The sequence below is a fragment of the Hemitrygon akajei genome, chromosome 17, assembly GCF_048418815.1.
Source record: "Hemitrygon akajei chromosome 17, sHemAka1.3, whole genome shotgun sequence".
In the NCBI taxonomy this organism is placed as follows: Eukaryota; Metazoa; Chordata; class Chondrichthyes; order Myliobatiformes; family Dasyatidae; genus Hemitrygon; species Hemitrygon akajei.
The window spans coordinates 64,998,701-65,024,366 of record NC_133140.1 but is presented as its reverse complement, the minus strand read 5'-3'; the positions used below and the strand labels follow the sequence as shown (position 1 = coordinate 65,024,366).

General features: G+C 42.2%; 1 protein-coding gene across 1 annotated transcript in view; it reads right to left on the bottom strand.

Moving 5' to 3' along the window:
* Positions 1-25,666, bottom strand: part of plcg2 (phospholipase C, gamma 2) — a 209,166-nt gene that overhangs the window by 64,985 nt on the left and 118,515 nt on the right. Inside the window, exons 2-4 of the mRNA XM_073070312.1 lie at positions 16,732-16,884; positions 11,318-11,411; positions 8,281-8,328 (exon numbers count right to left, since the gene is read on the bottom strand). Of these exons, the coding sequence (XP_072926413.1) occupies positions 8,281-8,328; positions 11,318-11,411; positions 16,732-16,884 (295 nt within the window). The remainder of the gene's footprint in view (positions 1-8,280; positions 8,329-11,317; positions 11,412-16,731; positions 16,885-25,666) is intronic.

Below are 25,666 nucleotides of genomic sequence, written 5' to 3'. Positions count from 1 at the left end.
TTCTGCAAAAAAAAAGCAAATTCAGTTCTTTTTTAAAGATTTTTAAGCAAAGCACTGTATCACAAAGACCATATGTGTAAGGATTTTTATGCTTAAGCCCAGATGAGGCACATGATGACAACAGATCTGTCAAACAAGTTGGATTTCAAAGGTATAAGGAAAGATGGATCTTTCAGAATGTCTGAAATAAGTAATTTTTGAACTCTGAATTATTTCCATTCCTAACACAGTAATATAGAAAACCTACAGCACAAAACAGGCCCCTCAGCCCACAATGCTGTGCTGAACATATGCTTACTTTAGAAATTACCAAGAGTTACCCATAGCCCTCTACTTTTCTAAGGTTCATGTACCTTTCCAAGTGTCTCTTAAATACTATCATATCCGCCTCCACCACAGTCTCCAGCAGCCAATTCTACACACTCACCACTCTCTGCGTAAAAACTCACCCCTGACATCTCCTCTGTACCTGCTTCCAAGCATCTTAAAACTGTGCCCTCTCATCATCTTAAACATCACTGTCAGGTCACCTCTCATCCTCCATCGTCCAAGTAAAAAGGCCAAGTTCACTCAACCTGTTTTCATAAGGCATGTTCCCGAATCCAGGCAACATCCTTATAGATCTCCTCTGTACCCTTTCTATAGTTTCCACATACTTCCTATAGTGATGTGACCAGAACTAAACACAGTACTCCAAGTGGGATCTGACCAGGGTTCCATACAGCTGTAACATTACCTCTCGGCTCTTGAACTTAATACCGTGGATGAAGAAGGCCAGTGCACCATATGCCTTCTTAACCACAGAGTCAACCTGCGTAGCAGCTTTGAGTGCCCTATGGACTCAGACCCCAAGATCCCTCTGATCCTCCACACTGCCAAGAGTCTTACCATTAATACTATACTCTGCCATTATTTTTGATCTACCTTACACTTATCTGGGTTGAACACCACCTGCCACTTCTCAGTCCAGTTTTGCATCCTACCAATGTCCTGCTGTAACCTCTGAAAGCCAACACACTATCCACAACAGCGTCAACCTTTGAGTCATCAGCAAATTCACTAACCCATCCCTCCAATTCCTCATCCAGGTCATTCATAAAAATCACAAAGAGTAGGGGTCCCAGAACAGATCCCTGAGGCACCCCACTGGTCACCGACATCCATGCAGAATATGGCCCATCTACAACCACTCTTTGTCTTCTGTGGGCAAGCCAGTTCTGGATCCATAAAGCAATGTCCCCTTGGATCCCATGCCTCCTTACTTTCGCAATAAGCCTTGCATGGGGGACCTTATCAAATGCCTTGCTGAAATAAATCTACGGCTCTACCTTCATCAATGTGTTTGGTCACATCTTCAAAAAATTCAATTAGACTTGTAAGGCACAACCTGCCTTTGACAAAGCCATGCTGACTATTCCTAATCATATTAAGCCTCTCCAAATGTTCATAAATCCTGCCTCTCAGGATCTTCTCCATCAACTTACCAGCCACTGAAGTAAGACTCACTGGTCTGTAATTTCCTGGGCTATCTCTACTCCCTTTCTTGAACAAGGGAACAACATCTGCAACCCTCCAATCCTCCGGAACCTCTCGTGTCCCCATTGATGATGCAAAGATCATTGCTAGAGACTCAGCAATCTCCTCCCCCGTCTCCCACAGTAGCCTGGGTATATCTCATCCGATCCTGGTGACTTATCCAACTTGATGCTTTCTAAAATCTCCAGCACATCCTCTTTCTTAATGTCTATATTTTCAAGTTTTTCAGTCTGCTGCAAGTCATCCCTACAATTGCCAAGTTCCTTTTCCGTTGTGAATACTGAAGTACAGTATTCATTAAGTACCTCTGCTATCTCCTCTGGTTCCATACACACTTTTCCACTGTCACACTTGATTCTCTCCTCTTGCTCTTCACATACTTGTAGAATGCCTTGGGGTTTTCTTTAATCCTGCTCACTAAGGCCTTCTCATGGCCCCTTTTGTCTCTCCTAATTTCATTCTTAAACTCTTTCCTGTTAGCCTTATAATTTTCTAGATCTCTATCATTACCTAGGTTTTTGAACCTTTCGTAAGCTTTTCTTTTCTTCTTGACTAGATTTTCAACAGCCTTTGTACACCATGGTTCCTGTACCTACCATCCTTTCCCTGTCTCATTGGAACGTGTCTATGCAGAACACCACACAAATATCCCCTGAACATTTGCCACATTTCTGCCGTACATTTCCCTGAGAACATCTGTTCTCGATTTATGCTTCCAAGTTCCTGCCTGATAGCTTCATATTTCCCCTTACTCCAATTAAACACTTTCCTAACTTGTCTGTTCCTATCCCTTTCCAATGGATAAAAGAGATAGAATTGTAATCACCATATCCAAAATGCTCTCCCACAGATAGACCTGACACCTGACCAGGTTCAATTCCCAATACAAGATCAAGTACAGCCTCTCTTCTTGTAGGCTTATCTACATATTGTATCAGGAAACCTTCCTGAACACACCTAACGAACTCCACCCCATCTAAACCCCTTGCTCTAGGGAGATTAAAATCTCCCACCATGACAACCCTGTTATTATTGCATCTTTCCAGAATCTGTCTCCCTGTCTGCTCCTGTTACTATTAGGTGGTCTATAAAAAACACCCAGTAGAGTTATTGACCCCTTGCTGTTCCTAACTTACACCCACAGAGACTCAGTTGCCAATCCCTCCATGACTTTCTCCTTTTCTGCAGCCGTGACACTATCTCTGATCACAGTGCCGCACCCCCCTCTTTTGCCTCCCACCTTGTCCTTACTGGCATAGGGAACATCTTGACAAACACAAGAGATTCAGCAGATGCTGGAATTCCAGAGAAGCACACACAAAATGCTGGAGGAACTCAGCAGGTCAGGCAGCATCTAACTGAATGAACAGTCATTCTGCTGATAAAGTGATACTTTATCTCTAAAATAAGGACTGTTTATTCATGCCAATAGATGCTGCCTGACTTGCGGAGTTCCTTCAGCATTTTGCGTGTGTTGCCATAGAGAAAACCTTGTCCATTTCCAAAAGGACAGCATATATTATGTATTTAACCATTGAAAGTTTCTTAACTTTATTATATTATTATTATTATTATTGGACAAAATTTCTTGATTTTGTCCAGTAATAGAGAGCAGGTTACAGAGTCAGTGAGTGGGCCGGTGAAGGAGTGGAGATTTGAGGCTTTGACTCGAGAGGCTTCGACCAGAAGAGGCTGAGGACGAGCTTCACTCCAAGTGAGGTAAGGCTGGGTAAGTTCCTTTCAAAGGAGAAAGTTTCAAATGTTGAGGCAAGTATTGGGTAGGTCATGGCAGCTGAGATCGGCCCCGTGGTTTGTTCATCTTGCAGCATGTGGGAAATCAGGGATACTTCCAGTGTCCCTGACGACTATGTGTGCAGGAAGTGTGTCCAACTGCAGCTTCTGGCAGACTGCATTGAGCGTCTGGAGCTGCGATTGGATTCATACTGGAGCATCCGCGATGCTGAGAAAGTCGTGAATAGCACGTTCAGTGAGTTGGCCACACCGCAAGTAAAGGCTACACAGGCAGAAAGGGAAGGGGTGGCCACTAGACAGCGTAGCAGTAGGCAGGTAGTGCAGGAGTCCCCTGAGGTCATCTCCCTCCTAAACAGATATACTGTTTTGGAAACTGTTGGGGGAAATGTCTCATCAGGGGAAGGCAGCAGCAGCCGAGTTCATTGCACCATGGGTGGCTCTGCGGCACAGGAGGGAAGGAAAAGGAGTGGGAGAGCTAGAGTGATAGGGGATTCGATTATAAGGGGAATAGATAGGCGTTTCTGCGGCCGCAAACGAGACACCAGGATGGTATGTTGCCTCCCTGGTGCAAGGGTCAATGATGTTTCTGAGCGGCTGCAGGACATTCTGGAATGGGAAGGTGAACAGCCAGTGGTCGTGGTGCACATAGGTACCAACGATATAGGTAAAAAATGGGATGAGGTCCTACAAGGTGAATTTAGGGAGTTAGGAGATAAACTAAAAAGTAGGACCACAAAGGTAATAATCTCTGGATTACTACCAGTGCCATGTGCTAGTCAGAGTAGAAATAGGAGGATATTTCAGATGAATACGTGGCTTGAAAAATGGTGCAAGTGGGAGGGATTCAAATTTCTGGGGCGTTGGAACCAGTTCTGGGGGAGGTGGGACCGGTATAAACAGGCCGGTCTGCACCTGGGCTGGACTGGAACCAATGTCCTAGGGGGAGTGTTTGCTACTGCTGTTCAGGAGGCTTTAAACTAATGTGGCAGGGGGATGGGAACAAGTGCAGAGAGACAGAGGGGTGTAAAATGAGGGTAGAAGCAAAAAGTAGTAAAGTGAAAAGTAAAAGCGGCAGGAAGGCAAATCCAGGGCAAAAAGCAAAAAGAGCCACTTTTCAAGATAATTGTATAAGGGCTAAGAGTGTTGTAAAAACAAGCCTGAAGGCTTTGTGTGTCAATGCGAGGAGCATTCGTAACAAGGTGGATGAATTGAATGTGCAGATAGTTATTAATGAATATGATATAGTTGGGATCACAGAGACATGGCTCCAGGGTGACCAAGGATGGGAGCTCAACATCCAGGGATATTCAATATTCAGGAGGGATAGACAGGAAAGAAAAGGAGGTGGGGTAGCATTGCTGGTTAGAGAGGAGATTAACCCAATAGAAAGGAAGGACATCAGCCTGGAGGATGTGGAATCGATATGGGTAGAGCTGCATAACACGAAGAGGCAGAAAACGCTGGTGGGAGTTGTGTACAGGCCACCTAACAGTAGTAGTGAGGTCGGGAATGGCATTAAATAGGAAATTAGAAATGCGTGCAATAAAGGAACAGTAGTTATAATGGGTGACTTCAATCTACATATAGATTGGGTGAACCAAATTGGTAAGGGTGCTGAGGAAGAGGATTTCTTGGAATGTATGCGGGATGGTTTTCCGAACCAACATGTCGAGGAACCAACTAGAGAGCAGGCCATTCTAGATTGGGTATTGAGCAATGAGGAAGGGTTAGTTAGCAATCTTGTCATGCGAGGCCCCTTGGGTAAAAGTGACCATAATATGGTGGAATTCTTCATTAAGATGGAGAGTGACATAGTTAATTCAGAAACAAAGGTTCTGAACTTAAAGAAGGGTAACTTTGAAGGTATGAGACATGAATTAGCTAAGATAGACTGGTAAATGATACTTAAAGGGTTGACAGTGGATATACAATGGCAAGCATTTAAAGATCGCATGGATGAACTACAACAATTGTTCATCCCAGTTTGGCAAAAGAATAAACCAGGGAAGGTAGTGCACCCATGGCCAACAAGGGAAATTAGGGATAGTATCAAGTCCAAAGAAGAAACATAAAAATTAACAAAAAAAAAAGCGGCACACCTGAGGACTGGGAGAAATTCAGAGACCAGCAGAGGAGGGCAAAGGGCTTAATTAGGAAAGGGAAAAAAGATTATGAGAGAAAGCTGGCAGGGAACGTAAAAACTGACTGTAAAATCTTTTATAGATACGTGAAAAGAAAAAGATTGGTCAAGACAAATGTAGGTCCTTTACAGTCAGAAACAGGTGAATTGATCATAGGGAACAAAGACATGGCAGACCAACTGAATAACTACTTTGGTTCTGTCTTCACTAAGGAGGACATAAATAATCTTCCGGAAATAGTAAGGGACTGAGGGTCTAGTGAGATGGAGGAACTGAGGGAAATACATGTTAGTAGGGAAGTGGTGTTAGGTAAATTGAAGGGATTAAAGGCAGATAAATCCCCTGAGCCAGATGGTCTGCATCCCAGAGTGCTTAAGGAAGTAGCCCAAGAAATAGTGGATGCATTAGTGATAATTTTTCAAAACTCCTTAGATTCTGGATTAGGTCCTGAGGATTGGAGGGTGGCTAATGTAACCCCACTTTTTAAAAAAGGAGGGAGAGAGAAACCTGGGAATTATAGACTGATTAGTTTGACATCGGTGGTGGGGAAAATGCTAGAGTCGGTTATCAAAGATGTGATAACAGCACATTTGGAAAGAGGTGAAATCATCGGACAAAGTCAGCATGGATTTGTGAAAGGAAAATCATGTCTGACGAATCTTATAGAATTTTTTGAAGATGTAACTAGTAGAATGGATAGGGGAGAGCCAGTGGATGTGGTATATTTAGATTTTCAAAAGGCTTTTGACAAGGTCCCACACAGGAGATTAGTGTGCAAACTTAAAGTACATGGTATTGGGGGTATGGTATTGATGTGGATAGAGAATTGGCTGGCAGACAGGAAGCAAAGAGTGGGAGTAAACGGGACCTTTTCAGAATGGCAGGCAGTGACTAGTGGGGTACCGCAAGGCTCAGTGCTGGGACCCCAGTTGTTTACAATATATATTAATGATTTAGATGAGGGAATTAAATGCAGCAGCTCCAAGTTTGCGTATGACATGAAGCTGGGCGGTGGTGTTAGCTGTGAGGAGGATGCTAAGAGGATGCAGGGTGACTTAGATAGGTTAGGTGAGTGGGCAAGTTCATGGCAGATGCAATTTAATGTGGATAAATGTGAGGTTATCCACTTTGGTTGCAAGAACAGGGAAACAGATTATTATCTGAACGGTGGCCGATTAGGAAAAGGAGAGTTGCAACGAGACCTGGGTGTCATTGTACACCAGTCATTGAAGGTGGGCATGCAGGTACAGCAGGCGATGAAAAAGGCAAATGGTATGTTGACATTCATAGCAAAAGGATTTGAGTACAGGAGCAGGGAGGTTCTACTGCAGTTGTACAAGGCCTTGGTGAGACCGCACCTAGAATATTCTGTGCAGTTTTGGTCCCCTAATCTGAGGAAAGACATTCTTGCCATAGAGGGAGTACAGAGAAGGTTCACCAGATTGATTCCTGGGATGGCAGGACTTTCATATGAAGAAAGACTGGATCGACTAGGCTTATACTCACTGGAATTTAGAAGATTGTGGGGGGGATCTTATTGAAACGTATAAAATTCTAAAGGGATTGGACAGGCTAGATGCAGGAAGATTGTTTCCGATGTCGGGGAAGTCCAGAACGAGGGGTCACAGTTTAAGGATAAAGGGGAAGCCTTTTAGGACCGAGATGAAGAAAAACTTCTTCACACAGAGAGTGGTGAATCTGTGGAATTATCTGCCACAGGAAACAGTTGAGGCCAGTTCATTGGCTATATTTAAGAAAAAGTTAGATATGGCCCTTGTGGCTAAAGGGATCAGGGGGTATGGAGAGAAAGCAGGTACAGGGTTCTGAGTTGGATGATCAGCCATGATCATACTGAATGGCGGTGCAGGCTCGAAGGGCCGATTGGCCTACTCCTGCACCTATTTTCTATGTTTCTATGTTTCTAGGTTATTCCTATCAGTTTGGATCAGTCTAGGATTATTTAAGGAACATGTACACAGATTTCCACTGACAGTAAACTGCAAAGTTAGTTCAATAACTGTGTGAGATTAGGCATTTCCAAAGATTCACTATTCTTTGAATGAAGAAATTTCTCATCTCAGTGCAATCTGGTTGATCCACCTCCTAAATGCAAGATCCATGCATTCTTTTGATTTCTCAATTGAACTGCTGAGAAGAGAGCATCAGAATGGAACATTTTACAGATTGAGATATTAAAAAGGATTACCAAATAACATGAAGGATACTTTATCCCCAAAATAATAATAAATTTTGTCTGTTCAGCAGTCAACCCATCATCATTGCTTAGTTATCAGTGAAGTGGTGGAAGGAGAAAAGAGCAATTTCATATACAGGGGAAGACTCACAAATATCTTGCTTACTACTGCTGAATGGCATTAGAATCACTCGATGCTGGTCTCTATTCCAAACACCTGTCTGCAAGATGTGAGTGCCAGAGGAGAGGAAAATGGACTTCACCCTTTGACTGAGTATAAAAACAATGAGCCCTAGAAAACTTGATGCAGAGATAATTCTAATTATCAGAGGCCTGTGATTGCAATTTTCAGGGAGTAACTTTTAGTCCAGATGTCAACAGCTTCTTAGACTGAAAACTCACTTCAATCAGGAGACAGATGCCAATAGTTGCTAAGAGTAAGACATGGAAGATGTTCAATTATTAATAGATAAGTGGTGGTTTTGACATATGACAAGTCAGTGGCAGACAAGGACAACCTTGCCTAACAAAAATCCCATAATTCCCCGGTCTTGGGTAACACCTGCATTTCCATATCCACACCATTATCATCAAGAAACAAACTTAAGCCTACCTAACACTGCAGTTCAAGAAGCACAGAAAGTCAATGAACTTTACCTGTTTCTCCTTGTGAAGTCCACAGAATAAAACTGTTTCCTCAGCCAGCTGAAAGTGACAGGAAAAACATATCAGAATGGAAAGAACTCACAAAAGCATTGTTACATTTTCGCTTGTGCATTTCCAGCAACAGGTTACAAGGCAGCAACAAGAGGACGTATGTCACAATGCTCTATACCAAGAATTAAAAGTAGTGCAGTGTCAAACTGCAATCAATTGCTCACAGAACTTCATGCAACTCCAAAGAACACTTCAGATTTTTGAGATCTTCTAACATAAATTTTATTAATTTTTGTCTATGAAGTTTTAGAAACATAGAGACAGAGAAAACCTACAGCACAATACAGGCCCTTCGGCCCACAAAGTTGTGCCGAACACGTCCCTAACTTAGAAATTACTAGGCTTACCCATAGACCTCTATTTTTCTAAGCTCTATGTACCTATCCAAAAGTCTCTTAAAAGACCCTATCGTATCTGCCTCCACCACCGTTGCCAGCAGTCCGTCCCACGCACTCACCACTCTGAGTAAAAAAACTTAGCCCTGACATCTCCTCTGTACATAGTTCCCAGCACCTTAAACCTGCATCCTCTTGTGGCAACCATTTCAGCCCTAGGAAAAAGCCTCCGACTATCCACACGATCAATGCCTCTCATCATCTTATACACCTCTATCAGGTCACCTCTCATCCTCCGTCGCTCCAAGGGGAAAAGGCTGAGTTCACTCAGCCTATTCTCTTAAGGCATGCTGCCCAATCCAGGCAACATCCTTGTAAATCTCCTCTGCACTCTTTCTACGGCTTCCACATCCTTCCTGTAGTGAAGCAACCAGAACTGAGCACAGTACACCAAGTGGAGTCTGACCAGGGTCCTATATAGCTGCAACATTATTTCTCGGCTCCTAAATTCAATTCCACAATTGATGAAGGCCAATACACTATACGCCTTCTTAACCACAGAATCAACCTGCGCAGCTGCTTTGAGCGTCCTATGGACTCGGAACCCAAGATCCCTCTGATCCTCCACACTGCCAAGAGTCTTACCATTATATACCATTTTATATGGCAGTAAACTAGTATTGAATTGAACTGACTTTATTTCTTACATCTTTCACATACATGAGGAGTAAAAATCTTTAAGTTACGTCTCTGTCTAAATGTACAATGTGCAATTTATAATAAATGGAACAGTCAATGTAATATAGAGTACACTCAAACCAGCGTGAGTTCATCAGCCTGATGCCTGGTGGAAGAAGGTGTCCTGCAGTCTATACTACATTGACTGTGTTTTGCTAGGATACCGTTTCCCAGATGGTAGCAGCTGAAATAGATTGCGATTGGGGTGACTTGGGTCCCCAATGATTTTTACACACCTGTCCTTATAAATGTCCTGAATCATGGGAAGTTTGCAACTACAGATGTGTTGGGCTGTCCGCATTACTCTCTACAGTGTCCTGCGATTGAGGGAGGTACAGTTCCCATACCAGGCAGTGATGCAGCCAGTCAAGATGCTCTAAATTGTGCCCCTGTAGAAAGTTCTTAGGATTTGGGGCCCATGCCAAACTTCCTCAACCGTCTGAGGTGAAAGAGGCACCCTTGTACCTTTTTCACTACACAGCTGGTGTGTACAGACCACGTGAGGTCCTTGGTGATGTGGATGCTGAGAAACTTAAAGCTGTTTACCCCCTCAACCCCAAATACCAAAAGGGTATGCGTCACCCTTTTGTCTGTCTGTAGAAATTTACAAGTCTTTGGTGACATACCAAATCTCAAGATAGTATGTCATTAATGAAGTAGAGCTAATATGCTCACTTCAGACTGCTACCTTCAGGAAGGAGATATGTGAGCATGAAGACCTACACAAAATGTTTCAAGAACAATTTCTTCTCCTCCAAAGTCAGATTTCTGAACAGCGAACGAACCCATGAACACCACCTCATTATTCCTCCCTAGCACTACTTTATTTATTTATTGTAACGTAATATTTATGTCATGCACTGTACTGCTGGCACAAAACTACAAATTTTTTTCATGACATGTCACCGATAATAAACCTGATTCTGGTTCTGAAATTATCCTGACTCACGGCCTGGTACAGCAATTTCAATGCAAGTGTACATAAGAAGCTGTAAATAGTGGCCACAGCTTCATCCATCAGGGGCACAGTGGCCCCAACATCAAAAGCATCCACATGAGGCACTGCCTCAAGAAGGTGGCATCTGTCATCGAGGATCCTCATCACCTGGACAATGTCCCCCTCTCATTTCTACTATCCGGCAGGAGGCACAGAAGCTTGAAGCCCCACACCATCAGGTTCTGGGACAGCTACTTTTTTCTGAAACCACAAGGTTTTTGAACTAACCTGCACAACTCTAATCCTATTGAGCACTGTGGACCACCTTTTGCAGTACAGTGGTACCGCTTCTATATTCTTTGCACTAATGTCTTTTCTTTGCTATATTGTATAGCAAGTGTATAATGTCTGTATCAGTTATGTTCTGTGCGTTGTCTGATTCTACGTGCATGTGATGCTGTTGCAAGGTTTGCACCGTAGCTGCACCTCACTGTACTTATGCATATGACAACAAACTTGATTTGAAGCAGCGATGAGGTGTTCATACCCGATCATTGGAAGCCGAGGCAAGCAGAACGTTGGAGTGGAGACCCATTCATTGCTCGAGTCATTGCAGTGTGCCCCAAGCTCATTTTGTCCATTTAGTAGGTGCACCCAAAAGATCTGACTTTTGTCACAATGGTATAAAACATATAGTGTAGGAAAAATGCAGAATTGCATCAGACAAGATAAAATGAGAGTGCCCAGGTTAATTACCCAATGGGCATAATTTCACCCAGAAATTATTAACAGTGGGATGCAATTCAGGTTAAATTTACTTTCTTGCAGGTGCAAAATGATTTAATTTTTCTACGCATAAATCTATACCGAAACATTATTTGCATGTTCGATATCGTTTCAGGTTTGTTTGTATAGAAGAGCAATCGGCAAAGCAACTTAAACACAAGACTGCCATACATCGCTCTACCTTTCGACTAGTAAGGGTGTCGGTGCGCTTTGAGCTTCTTTCTGGAGGATTTCCAGACCCTTTATCCATCTGGAAGCTTCTTCTTTCGAATTAGCTGTAGAAATAGAAGACAATTGTGAAACACTTATCAATGCTTTCTTCAGTCAGTTCACTTACAGCCGTAGTTAGACCTGTGAGGGGAACGCATTTAACTCAAAGTAAATCGATATAAAAAGAATCATGTAGCTGTACCGTATTGTCAGTTTTGCTATGTACTGCTATGAATTAACCCAGTATATGCTAGAAGGAATTATCAACACGAATTTGCCCTCTTCTTGCAGTGTTTTTTAAATATATTCTTAATGCAGTTTATATTAATTTTTATGTACTACACTTCGCTGCTGCAACCACAGAGCAACAGATTTCACAATATATGTCAGTGATAATCAACCTCATTTTGATTCTGAAATAAATGATTTAAATGCAAGGCAAAGTAAATAAGATCTTAATTATGCAAAGGCACAGATACCATTGGTTGGTGCATTTGTGGAGTCAGTCACAGAAACTGTGAATGACAAGTTTTCAACAAAATTTGCAATTGAATGTGAGAGTAACAACCACACTGCTGACAGACCCAAAGGGTTAATGAAGGTTTTCCTCACTCACAATTCAGAAGCAAGGGATTTAAGAATCTCAGATTAGGAGATATTAAAATGACACTTTATGTATTTAGAAGTTACAGTTTTAATGCAGAGTTTTCACAGATCTGGCTAAAAGGTCTGTCTGCATTTTAGTCTGGGATAGAGCATTCAAACTAAAAAGCAGACAAATCCTTTGCCCCCATTTGCCTGACGTCAGGTAACTCGGGCAATACTCAGCAATGTCAGAGACTGATCAACACCTCCACCCATAAACTCGATCACTACTTTATTATTCACCTTTTATTAGTCACCTTTTGTACAGTTTAGCTTCACCTTATGGATGTAATGTATATAAGCTATCATATGTATTCATATTTACAGGTGTTATACATTTTCTTTTATTGTGTTCTTTATATTTAGTGTTTTTTTGTGCTGCAGCAGATCTGGAGTAACAATTATTTTGTTCTCCTTAGGCTACGTCCACACTAGACTGGATAAATCCGTAACCGAAGCTTTTTCTCTTCATTTTGACTCTCCGTCCACACTGAAACAGCTTTTTCCTCCCAGAAAATGGAGCTTTTCTAAAACACCTTCCTGAGTGTGTAAATTTGAAAACGCTGCTTGGGCAGAGTAGTATAGATGGGGTAACCGGAGATTTCTAACTACGTTGTCATGACGTGCCAGAACAGATAGTGGCAGCAGCACGGCATTGCATTGTTTTCTGGAACACAACCCCGCCAGACAACCTAACAATTTCAGAACAGACGGCAACGAGACTGAAGCCAGAAGTGTTAGAAATGTACTCACCAAATACTTTGACCCATAACTTACTGAATAAATAAGTATACTCACTTTGCCCTGTTGTCTGTCCTTGCTTGTATGAAGGTGGTTTACCTATTTATGCAAGTACTTTTCTGACAATAGATGTGTAACAGCCTAATGTAGCATTGTATGGAAATACAAGATAACACTGATGCAGACTTGTTTTATACATTTAACAAGGTGCTTTATCAATGCAACAGAGTTAGTCAGTTTTTCGATGTTCATGGTCAGCCGGGTCATAGTGTCCGTGAACTCCCTGTCAGTTGCCTCCACACACTCCAGTAATTGTTTTTTTTTAGTTTTAAGTCCTCCTGCACAAGAGCCAACAGCTGTCCGTCGTTTGGCAATTTCTTTTCAAGTTTTTTCTAGTCTGTAACTACATAAATGTGCACATTCACAGCTAGATTTGACACCAAACATGTCGCTTGTTTTCTGAAGATGTGTCCTGCGCGTGCCCAGTAGGAGGAAATTCGCCCAAATACCCGTTTTAATGTGGACGGAAGTATTTTCAAAAACGCTTGGTGTAGACGCCTATCGTTTTTACACAAAACCGGCATTTTCAAAATTATCCAGTCCAGTGTGGACGTAGTCTCAGATTCAGATGTATTTATCACGTGTATGTTGAAACATACAGTGAACTGTGTCGTTTGCATTAACAACCAACACCAGCTAAGGATGTGCTGGGAGCCACACATTCCAGTGCCATTATGACATGCCCAATGCTGAAAGAGAGCCAATCTCCTTCAATGGCTGAGAGCTATCATAGCTATGTTGCTAATTAAAGACACTTTGGGGTTTGATCTGTGAAACCTATGCGCTCGAAAAGCTCGCGTCGTGAGAAGGTATTCATTGGAGGACAAATGGGGCAAGAACCCCACCAATGGTACAATAAAACAACACACACAAAAGGCCGGAGGAACTCAGCAGGTCAGGCAGCATCTACGGACATGAATAATCAGCTGATGTTTCAGGCCGCGGCCTTTCTCCGGTCCTGAAGAGGCGCCCGGGCCTGAAACGTTGATTCATTTCCATGGATGCTGCCTGACCTGCTGAGTTCCTCCAGTATTTTGTGTGCATTGCCATAGATTTCCAGCATCTGCAGAATCTCTTGTGTTTATCACTCGGTGCTATAAAGCAACAGAAAGGTGGTTCTGTGGTCATTGGAAATGAATTCTTTTCAAGTGAATGTCAGGAAGCAAAACTTCAAAGAAATCTGATGTACATTCCGCACATAAATGGCAACAAATGGCTCAGAAGTGAAGATGTCCCTGGGAGACAGAGGTCACTTTCAACAAGGCTGAAGCACTGGTAGCAAATAGATTTTATCATCTGATGGAGGTTGTAGATCAGAAAGCAAGAATGTCTGGAGGCTGTTGAAGGTTTGATAGAAATGGGGGTGTCTATATGATCAGGAGTTGACAACACTGTTTTAAAACTGCGTTTTAAAATCTCCTTGAATGATGTATGTCTTCCATTTTCCTTTCAATATAACCCCTGAAAATGAGCAATATTTTGTTTTCTAACTGATTTATAACGTGCGATTGCTCTATAAACTTTAATGTGGTGCAAGTTAATTTAGTATGGAAATTGCATGACACACTTGAGGGACACAGAGAGGCGAGTGAGGAAATGAAAAGTTGGTAGGCGTGTTTTCGGTGTGTGTGCTGAGAAAGATAAAACATACCAAGGTGTCAGTGAAAGGAATCTAGATTGTTTGTGTGAAAGTGCGTGCGACTGTTTGCTGAGCTGTTCCATATTTTAATGTAGCTCTTTAAAGAGTTTATATTAAGAGAAGTGTATACTGTTCTTCAGAAGTGAAAACTATTGTGATCCTGTCATTGCTTTTCGAAGTGTTCAACTTTGTACAGTCTTAGAAGTAAATCGGAACACTTTAGAGTGAACAGCCTTTAACTGCAGATATTGCAACAAACACAACATGCTGGAGGAACTCAGCAGGTCTGGCAGCATCTGTGGAAATGAATAAACAGTCAACATCTCAGGCCAAGACCCTTGTGGAAGGGAGAAAGAGAAAGGAGACAAGCTAGAAGGTGATACCCCCACCCACCTAGCTTCACTTACCATCTGCAAACACGAGGAAATCTGCAGATGCTGGAAATTCAAGCAAAACACACAAAATGCTGGTGAAACACAGCAGGTCAGGCAGCATCTATAGGGAGAAGCCCTGTCGATGTTTCGGGCTGAGACCCTTCGTCAGGACTGTCCTGTGTGTTGTTCTAATATCTTCTGCCTTTCTTTCCAGTCCTGATGAATGAATCGGCCCAATATGTTGACTCTATTACTTTCCGTAGATGCTGCCTGACCTGCTGAGTTTCACCAGCATTTTGGTTTTGTTGCACTGTACTTCTAGCATCTGCAGAATCTTCTGTGATTTGCAGATAATGCTCTGTCTTCTTTTGCCAACAGGACTTCTTGACAACTATGAAAGATTAATAGTGTAATGAATATGATATGGCCTTGAAGATAAAATTCTAGCTTACAGTATTTGGCTTTAAATTAATTTACCTTTGTGAAGTACAACTGGACTATGGATAAAAACTATTTTTGTCGCATGCAATCCAAATTCAAATGAGTAGAATCACTAACACAGTCTGATTCAATTCAATGGGAACTAGTACTTTCTATTCACTCTTTGCTCATGGACAAAGAGAAGAAACCATAAATGTCAGAAAAGAGATAAGGGAAGGATTTTGTCCTCTTCCTCTAGTATAAGTTGAAGAATTTCCTTTATACTTCAAGGGCAGGTCTTTTTGAAAAGCTTGGTTAAAATGGAAGACTTCACAAGTTGTGTGAATCTCCAACCTAGTTATCCTCCTTATACGAGAGTGTTGGAAGTTATAGTAATACAATAATTACTTTCTCCAGTATTATTTAGCACTTGGAAGCCCACAGGCGCCTAAAGAAAGAATGGCAATGTTGTAATTTACTGGAGTTGATTGCAAGCATGTGCTCTCTGTCTCTGTCTCTCATTCTTTCTTTCATCAGGTAGCAAGTATTGATTTGAATTATATTTAGAGAACTGAAGACCCAACTTCCAAAATAATTCTATACAATTCTGGTTTATGTATGGTGTGAGTTATGACAATCTCTAATTATGGATTCAAAGTGCCCACATATTAAAGCAAAACACTTTTGCAGTTAATATTTTTGGAAACAGTTCGAGAATGAGTAGGATGTAATCTCAAATGCAAGCTTTCTTAACAGGTTTCACCTAACAAAATGAAAATTATTTAAAAAACAACCCACACAGCAAGATCAACGGGCTCTTTAGTACAATCTCTTTAGCAACTCTAAAATAACTGTTATTAAGTTTGCAAGCTTTATAGCCAAAAGTTTTCATAGAGTCACTTGAAAAATGTACATAGCTGAAAATGACATGTCCCATTTTGTGAAGCCAATGCTTTGTTAATTTTAAAATAAAAGATACCAAATAAATCTATAGTAAGCATTTTAGATTTGTGGATGGGGACATAATTATGTCATGGAAACACCTACTACCTTCATGGTCATCTCCAAGCCACACACTTTTCTGACCTGGAAATATTATCGCCATTTCCCTAAAAATGCTGGATCTAAATTCTGAAAGTCCCTCCCTGAAAACATGATGGAAGTTTCTTAAACAGAAGGACTGCAGTGATCCAACAAGGCATTTGAACATCACACACGGAGGATGAGCAATATGTACAAACACTGAACAGTAATCCAAACACAATCGTGTTAATGAAACTGCACACTTTTGAGGAAACTCCATTACATTTCCCAGAACACTTAACACTTTGCATAACATCTGCCTTCCAAATTGTCAGTTTCACTTTCCCAGGAGTTTCTGCTCTTCCTAACAAGATTTTCTGTCGATTCAGCTTGAATCTTCAAAATGGAGAATGGCTTCACTACATTGACCAAGGACTCAAGGACAATGACAATGAATTATTTTCTATTGGTCTGAGCACTCACCTGCCAAACTGAGATTGTTCAGAACAAATTCAGATCCGTAGAACACTGTGAAGCAGACATCATCGCTGTACTTGTCTCTTTGTTCTTTTGAAATCTGCTCAAAGTCCTTCGAGTTTTTCCCAAGGCGAAGTTCTTTGATCTCTTGTAAATCAACTAAGAGCAAAGAGAATATTCATATCAGATACTGCACATTAGCTTTTAGGTGAGAATGTTTTACACTCATCCTGGGACTAAATATCTCCATTTGCAGTTAGATCCTTGACATCCCAACCAAAAGACCACAATTGGTAAGAGTAAGCAGCAACATTAGTGCCCCAAAAGGCTGCCTCCCCAGTCCCCTACTCTACTCAAAGATTCAAGGTTCATTTTATTATCGAAGTATGTACAGTCAGCCCTCTGTATTCGCGAGGGATTGGTTCCAGTACCCCTCACAGATACCAAAAAAAGCAGATGCTCAATTCCCTTATTCAACCTGTCTCAATGCGGTGGACCTTAGGACCCAGCGGAACCCCAGACCTTATTTAACCCGTCTCAGTGCGGTGGACATTAGGACCTGGCGGCAGAGCTCTGAATCTGCACAGTGTTCCTGTTCACGAAAATAATCATGATCATGATTGAAAATAAAGTGGAAATAATAAAACAATCAGAAAGAGGTGAAACGCCATCAGTCACTGTAAAAGTGTAAGGCTATGTCGGTCAATGATCGGAACAATTTTAAAGGATAAAGTGAGAAAGGCCCTGCCCCGATGAAAGCTACAATTATTACTAAGCAACGCAGTGGCTTAATTATTGACTTTGGGGTTTTGATCCTCCACATCAACCCGGCACGGTGGAGAGTGCACTCGGGAGCGGTCTGTCACTGGATCGAACTCAGGAACTTCTGTTCCTGAGCCCGGCGCTGAAACATACGTTCTTAAGTGTTTTATATGCATAGAAAGGTAAAATACATACTATATACGAATGCAAATGTTTGACTAACTGACACTAAATAATACTGGGTGTACCTGCTCCAACTTACTTAGTAAGAGAACTTCAGATTTTTTTCGATTCCGATCCACGATAACCCACGCACATCCTCCCGTATACTTTAAATCATCTCTAGATTACTTATAATACCTAATACAATGTAAATGCTATGTAAATAGTTGTTATACTGCATTGTTTAGGGAATAATGAAAAGAGAAAAAAGTCAGTACATGCTCGAACAAGTGCTGAAGAGCACTTCTGGGTTTTTGCGATTCGCGGTTGGTTGAATTCATGGATGCGGGACTCGCGGATAAGGAGGGCCGACTGTATGTAGAATGTAACTCTGAGTATTCGTCTTCTCAAGATAGCCATGAAACAAAGAAAAAGAAACAAAAACACGCAACCCCCAAACCATTCCCTTGCTCAAAACTCCCTGTACACTCACCACTGCACGGCCAGACTCTGCTCTAACTCCAACTACAAGTTTACAGATGATACCAATGTACTTGGCCATATATCACAAATAACAATGGGTCAGAATATCGGGAGGTGATAGACAGCAAAGTCACATGGTTTCAGGACAACAACCTTTCCCTTAATGCCATCAAAAGAGTTGGAAGGGAGGTGGTGGACATGCCTCTGCTGACATCAATGATGCTGTGGTCAAGAAGTTCAAGAGCTTCACGTTCCCAGGAATGAACATCAAGAACGTTCAGGATTATCAGGAGTGCTGTGTACATGGGGCCCGTAGCATTGTCAATGATCCCTCCCATCCAACAATATCTTTGACCGCCACCACCTCCCGCCAATCAAGCAGGAGATCCTGTAGCATTAGGACAAGGTACATTAAGCTGGGAAGTAGCTTCTTCCTGAGGCTGTGAGACTACTGAACTTCCTGCTACCATCCAGGTCTCATCACATATGAAGCATTAGTACCTTAATACTGTTTGCTTTTTGACTTGTGTTGTAAATGCACCTTATTATTTGTTAATTTAACTTTACTTGTATTATTTCTGAGCCGTGTGTGAGTTTTATGTGGCATAGTCCAGAGGAATGTTGTTTCATTGGGAGGTATATGTATATAGTTGAATGACAATAAACTTCAACTTGAACATCGCTAATGTTCCTGCCTGACCTGGTCCAACTACACTGACACCGCAGCCAAGAAAGCTCACCAGCATCTCTAACTTGCTCAGGAGGCTACAGAAGTTCAGTACGTTCTCCTTGACCCTCTCCAATTTTTATCAAAGCAGCATAAAATGCATCCGATCTGGATGCACCTCAGCTGAGTACAGCACCTGCTCTGCCAGCAACTGCAGAGTTACGGACGTTGTTCAACATATCACAGGAGCCAGCCTCCCTTCTATGGACTACATCTGTCTACAGCACACTGCCTTGGTGAAGCAGCCAACATAACTAAACACTCCACCCACCATGAACATTCTTCTCCCCCCCACCACATTCAGAAGGTACAGAAGCCCGAAGATATGTACCACCAGGCTCAAACACAGATTCTATCCTGCCATTTCCCTGATTTACAAGACAGACTCTTGACCTTATAATCTATCTCAATGTGACCTTGCACCTTATTGTCCAGCTACACTGTACTTTCTCTATAAGTGCGACACTTTATTCTGTTCTCTGTAATTGCTTTGCCTCATACTACCTCAATGCACCGTGTAATTGAGGCAATCGAAGGGCAGCACAGTAGTGTAGCAGACAACATAACTCTATTAGAGTGCCAGGGTTCAATTCCCGCTGCTGACTGTAAGGAGTCTGTAGTCTCTTCCTCCAGGTGCTCTGGTTTCCTCCCACATTCTAAAGATGTATGGATTATGGTTAGTAAGTTGTGAGCGTGCTACGTTGGCGCCAGAAACATGGCAAGAGCTGCCAGATGCTCCAGCACAATCCTCAGACTCTGTTCGGTGTGGGCACAAAACAATGCACTTCACTGTATTTTTCATTTTTGGCGTACGTGACAAATAAAGCTAATCTTCACAAAAACTAATCGTTAAAGAATTGATCTATATAAACAGCATAGAGGATGTGATTTTCACTGTCCCTTGGTGTATATGTGGCAACAATAAACTAATTTACCAGTTACCTTAAAATATACAAAGACCAACATTCGTGACAATTGTTTAGTGAAGTGATATGAGCATTGACATCATTCACAAAGTGTCTACTGGCATTATTGAAAACATTGATATTGTCAGTACCCCAATAGATGTAAATACTGTTTGAAGACACATCAGACAGAGCAATTCTGTACAGTTTGATCATCTGATTCTCGGTCATTTAATGAGTATCTTGATTAGGTGCAGTATAAAGAGAACTCCCATTTCCACTTAGCCTCATGTGGTCAAGCCTTTTCAGAAAGTAATGAATTGTCACACTCACATACAGTATGTACCCATGATATCCATTTCAACATGTTCTGTTGAACATTTCCACACCCCTTTATAAAATTCGTCTTCTGTGTTAAGTTCCTCTACATGCACCATTTCCTGAACAAAGTTCAGTGTTCTGCACTTGGTGCTTCGCTATAGTTCTGTAATTGACCACAAGAAGCTGCTAGCTGCTTTGCTTTCCTTTACTGAGCCAAATGACCATACTTCCGATAATAATATGTGCCACGCCCTCAAATTGAGAAGGCAAGTTACCAGATGGGAACGCCAATCAGACTGCCTTGTTGCAGGGAATTTCTCTGGCCGGGTTCTTTTCCTATTGTCATCGTTTGATCATTGAAATTTTGATGCATTTTGTCTCCAGAGTGTGCAGTTTGGGTAATGCTATGATGCCAAACTCATAATGGCATACTATTTACGTCCCTTCCTTAACAGTGAAGTGGTCTCACAAGTGGGAGAAGTATATTTATCTCTAAAAGTAAGATGAAATCTTCAAAACTTACTGAGGTGAGTGCCTGGCATCTGTTTCATTTGAGTACTGCAAGACAAAACAGAAATGTCTATACATCATAAATGGCGTCATTGATGCCATTCTGCCTATTGGAATAGCACTAGCTCTTTGCTAGACACTTAAAATTAAAATCTGATTCACGTGCTATTCTTCCCCACTGTCCTGATCATTATTTGCATCGCTATTTGCAAAGCTGTAAATTGCTTCCAACGGGCTGCAATTGCAGGAATAAGACGGGTGAAATCCTGTCCCGAACTAAAAAGAGGTGAGAGCAAAGATGCAGGAACTAGAGATGCAGTCAAGAGCTCAGTCCATTATGAGGGGCCTCACTGTCACTGAAAAACTAAACACAGATGGCATGATCACATTGTTGAATACCCCAGTTCAGTCCACAGGAGTGACCCTGAGCTTCCAATTCCATGCCATTTTAACTCTTCATCCCAATTCTGCCAGGGTATAGTGCAATCGTCTGATTTAACCTTAACTCTCTAACTTTATTTACCATACTCTGAATCATTTCCCCCTTGCATTCCTTTTTATCCCTTTTCCTTCCTTGTATGGTCTGGTCTTCAGGACATGTCCCAGTATACCAGACCACATCAACTTATTCAACCATTGTACCTTATCATTGAAATTCCCTTGGCTTTCCCACATCACAACACCCCACCTACCCATCTTTCTCCTTACCTGGCTTCACCTATCACCTGGCAACGTGTACCCTTCCTTCTCCCACCTCCTTCTTATTCTGGCTTCTTCTCCCTTCCTCTCCAGTCCCAATGAAGGATCTTGAGCCAAAATGTTGACTGTTCATCCTTTCTTCCAATGATTCCTGACCTGCTGAGTTCCTCCAGAACTTTGCACACGTTCATCAAGATTTCCAGCATCAGCAGAATCTCTTGCATTTACCTCTAGGCTTCACCTACATTTTATTGCTACCCAGACCAACCTATTTTTTCTCCTTCCCAGGTCTAGTGAAAGGTCCCTTGTCTAGGACGTTAAATATTTCTCTTTCTACAGAAACTGCCTAATCTGCTTCCACTTTCTTGGGGGGGGGGGGGTGTAGATTGCTCCCACTGCAATTCCCTTGTCCATTCATCTCCCTCCACTCACCACAAATCTCCCCCCCAGCAATTATCCCTGCAAATGGCTTAAGTTCTATACCTGCCCATACACCTCCCTTAACTCCATTCAGGGCCTCAAACAGTCCTTACAGGTGAAGCATCACTTCACCTGCTAATCTGCTGGGGTTGACTATTGTGTCTGGTGTTCCTGATGTAGCCTCCTGTACACTGGCGAGTCCTGTTGTAAACTGGGCAATCGCCTCGTCGAGCACCTCCACTCCATTCGTTACAAGCAAAGACTTACCAGTGGCTAAACATTTTAATTCCATTTCCCATTCCCTCAGGACGGAGGAGCAACACCTTATATTCTGCTTGGATAGCCTCCAAGCTAATGGCATGAATATTGATTTCTCCTTCCGGTAAAAAAAATCCCCCCCCCCCCCCCACCCCACCCTTTGCTCAATTCCTCACTCTGACCTTTTACCTCTTCTCAGCTGCTTATTACTTCCCCCAGGTCCCCTCCTCCTTCCCTTTCTCCTATGGTCCATTCTCCTCTCAGGTTCCTACTTCTCCAGCCCTTGACCTTCCCCATCCACCTGGCTTCACCCATCACCTTCCAGCTAGCCTCCATTCCCCCCCCCCCCCCCACCTTTCTATTCTGGCATCTTCCCCCTTCCTTCTCAGTCCTGATGAAGGGTCACAGCCTGAAATGTTGACTGCCTATTCACTTCCATAGATGCCACCTCACTTGCTGAGCTCCTGCAGTATTTTGTGTATGTTGCTTTGGATTTTCAGCATCTGCAGACATTCTTATGCTTCTAATCTGCTTAGTTTTTTTTCTAGCATTTTCCACAGAGGACATGGGTTAAGGGCAAAAGGTAAAATATTTAAGAGGAATCTGAGGGGGGTCTTCTTCGCTCAGAGGATGCTGAGAGTCTGGAGGAACTGCCAGAGGAAGTGGTGAATGCAGGTTCAATTTTAAAATTTAAGAGAACTTGGATAGGTACATGGATGAAACAGGTATGAAGGGCTATAGTCTGGATGCAGGTAGGTGGCACTGTGGTCTGGGTGCAAGTAGGTGGCACTATGGTCTGGGTGCAGGCAGGTGGCACTGTGGTCTGGGTGCAGGCAGGTGGCACTGTGGTCTGGGTGCAGGCAGGTGGCGCTATGGTCTGGGTGCAAGTAGGTGGTGCTATGGTCTGGGTGCAGGTAGGTGGCGCTATGGTCTGGGTGCAGGCAGGTGGCACTGTGGTCTGGGTGCAGGCAGGTGGCACTGTGGTCTGGTTGCAGGCAGGTGGCGCTATGCTGAAAGCTAGGCAGAGACTGACGAGATGGGCCGAAGAGACGGCTTCTGTGCTGTAATGCTCAATGACTCTACGAATATATGACCTTTTCCATTTTCTTTTTATTTTCTTATCCTACATGTACCAATTTAACCCGCCAAGAAAGCATAACCATCTTACTAATAACTGTTCATTAGACAGGCCTAACAGCCTAATGTACTGATACAGTCAGGATCATAACATTATACAACATAGAAACTGGCCACTTGTCTTTACTGACCATTTATACTATTCTCACTTTCCTGAATTAATTCTATATCCCTCTATACTTTGCTCATTCATGTCCAGATACACCTTAAATGTCGTTACTGTTCCTGCCTCCACCATTTCCTCTGGCAACTCATTCACCGATGTCTCTGCTTCTTCGGGAGACTGAAGAAATTCGGCATGTCACCCTTTACCTGATTTTTATCAAAGCACCAAAGGGAGCATCCTAACCAGATGCATCACGGCAACTATTCTGCCCATAGCTACAAAGAAACTGCAGAGTTCCTGTGGCCACAACTTGTCGTATTACAGAAACCACCATCCCCTCCATAGACCGTCTACACTTCTCACTACCTTGGTAAAACAGCCAGCCTAATCAAGGATCCCCTCTACCTCCAACGTTCTCTCTTTTCCCAATTACCATTGAGCAGAAGACACAAAAGCCCGAGGGACGTACCACCAAGTTCAAGGACTACATCTTCTCCACTGTCAAACACTATTGAATAGCTGCCTAGTACTCTATAATGGTCTCTTGATGGTTTTGTATTGCCACAATGCACTGTTGTAATGATCTGAAAAAAGGTATACAAGACAATTTATTTATTTTCTCGATGCAAGTGACACCGATAAACTAATTTACATCCCTCCTCCACCTTCCCTTCTACTGGAAGTCTTCTTGCATCTCTCCTTTTCCTGGTACAAAATTGGTTAGATTGCATTTGGAATATTAAATGTAGTTCTGGGCACTACAGTATAATTTTTTTCTGACTTTTATTCCCAGGCCCATACTTTGTATGTTTTTGTTTGCTTTATTTAAAATATACTTTTAAAATATTTTCAAGAAAATATCATTAAATTAAAATGTTGTTGTCTGTGTTCGGGGTTTGTTCCACCCCTTGTGATGTCCTCCGGTCTCAGAACGTCTATGGAATCACCGTGTTCTTCCTCTCCAGCAGCATGTGCGTGATTATAAACCTTTGAACTGGAGCTGACAGTCAAATCCAAATGGACCTCTGAGAGCCTTCACGGACCCTGTCTACACTTCTGAACCTGTAAATGGTTCATGAGCAGACCAATGAGAAGAAGATTCCTAAAAACACCTTGCCCAAACATGATCGCTTTCCCCCATGCCCGTGTCCACAGAGCAGTAGTTACGAGCAGAGTAGGTGCCATACTGCCCCCTGCTGGTGCACAAAAATCCAGAGAGTAGGGCTGAAATGCAGCCAGAACATTGTGCCTGCCTTCCTGTCAATGTGTTTCACATTTAATCTGCATAGTGAGGGGCAAATGACAGGACATTTAATACACAAAATCAAAAAGAAGATCTCAAACTTGGCCTTATGTTGTATCTATTACAGCCCATTCCAGCTTTCTTGAATGACAACTCTCACTTGATTCAAGTGGACATCTATAAGGCTCTAGTGATCTAAGAATGAAGATGTCAGCTTTATTTAAGTTATGGACCTCACATCTGGGTGAATTTATGAAGCTGTGCATAAAACTAGGTCAGAACTATGCGAGCACTGGTTCCAAAAGAGCCATCTTGTGGATGAAACATTGAAATGGAGGCTGCTATCTCCTCAGCTAAACTTCTTACCCAGACATCAATAATTTTTATTGAAAGAGCAGCAAATATTCTACCCTACATTTTATATACAAACACAATACTTTTCCTTTGTGGTTTGTGGGACTTTCCTGAATTCAAAACAATTCCCACATTCCATCAGCCATTCCACGTCAAAACTACATGTAAAACTCACAGGGAAACCCTCAGATCACAAAAGGCACCAGGAAAATACCTTACTCCTTCATTGCAATTATCCATTTCTCAGCACTAAACATCGAGGTAGAGATTAAAAATCTTCAACTAGGTGTTATAATGGCTTTAACTAAATTTGCATTACTGCTGGATATAACAAATAAACTGAATTTTCAATGATTGTCTTCATACTTGAGGACTACACTATCAAGTCTTGATTTAATATCTTGGTCCCTTCTTTCAGTTACAAGGCGAATTCATTGACTGAGCCTAGAGGAAGTACTTGCATGCCACAAGCTGTAAAACAATTTTTACTCAGGAAAATGAAAACACTTCGAAAGCGACTTTTCTATCTCCACCCTTTAACTATCAGTTATCCTCCTCTCCAGCGATATTCACAAGAAAAAGCTGCAAATTAATCCCAAGAGGAACTGGTGTTTTGCTTTGCAAAAAGCAAGTAAAGAAACTGCTGCTATGTTGCAGCAACGCGAGAGAGAAACACTCAACGACTGAAATAGGAAAAGCACAAGGAAGCAGTTGGTGTCACAGCAGTCTTAACAGTGAAGCAGTTAGCTCGATGTAATGAGAGAAAGGAGTGAATTCATTTCTTTCAGCCTTCTGGATGTGTAAATGTGCTGTAAATCCTGCAGTCAGTACCTTAAGAAGAACGCTTGGGTGTT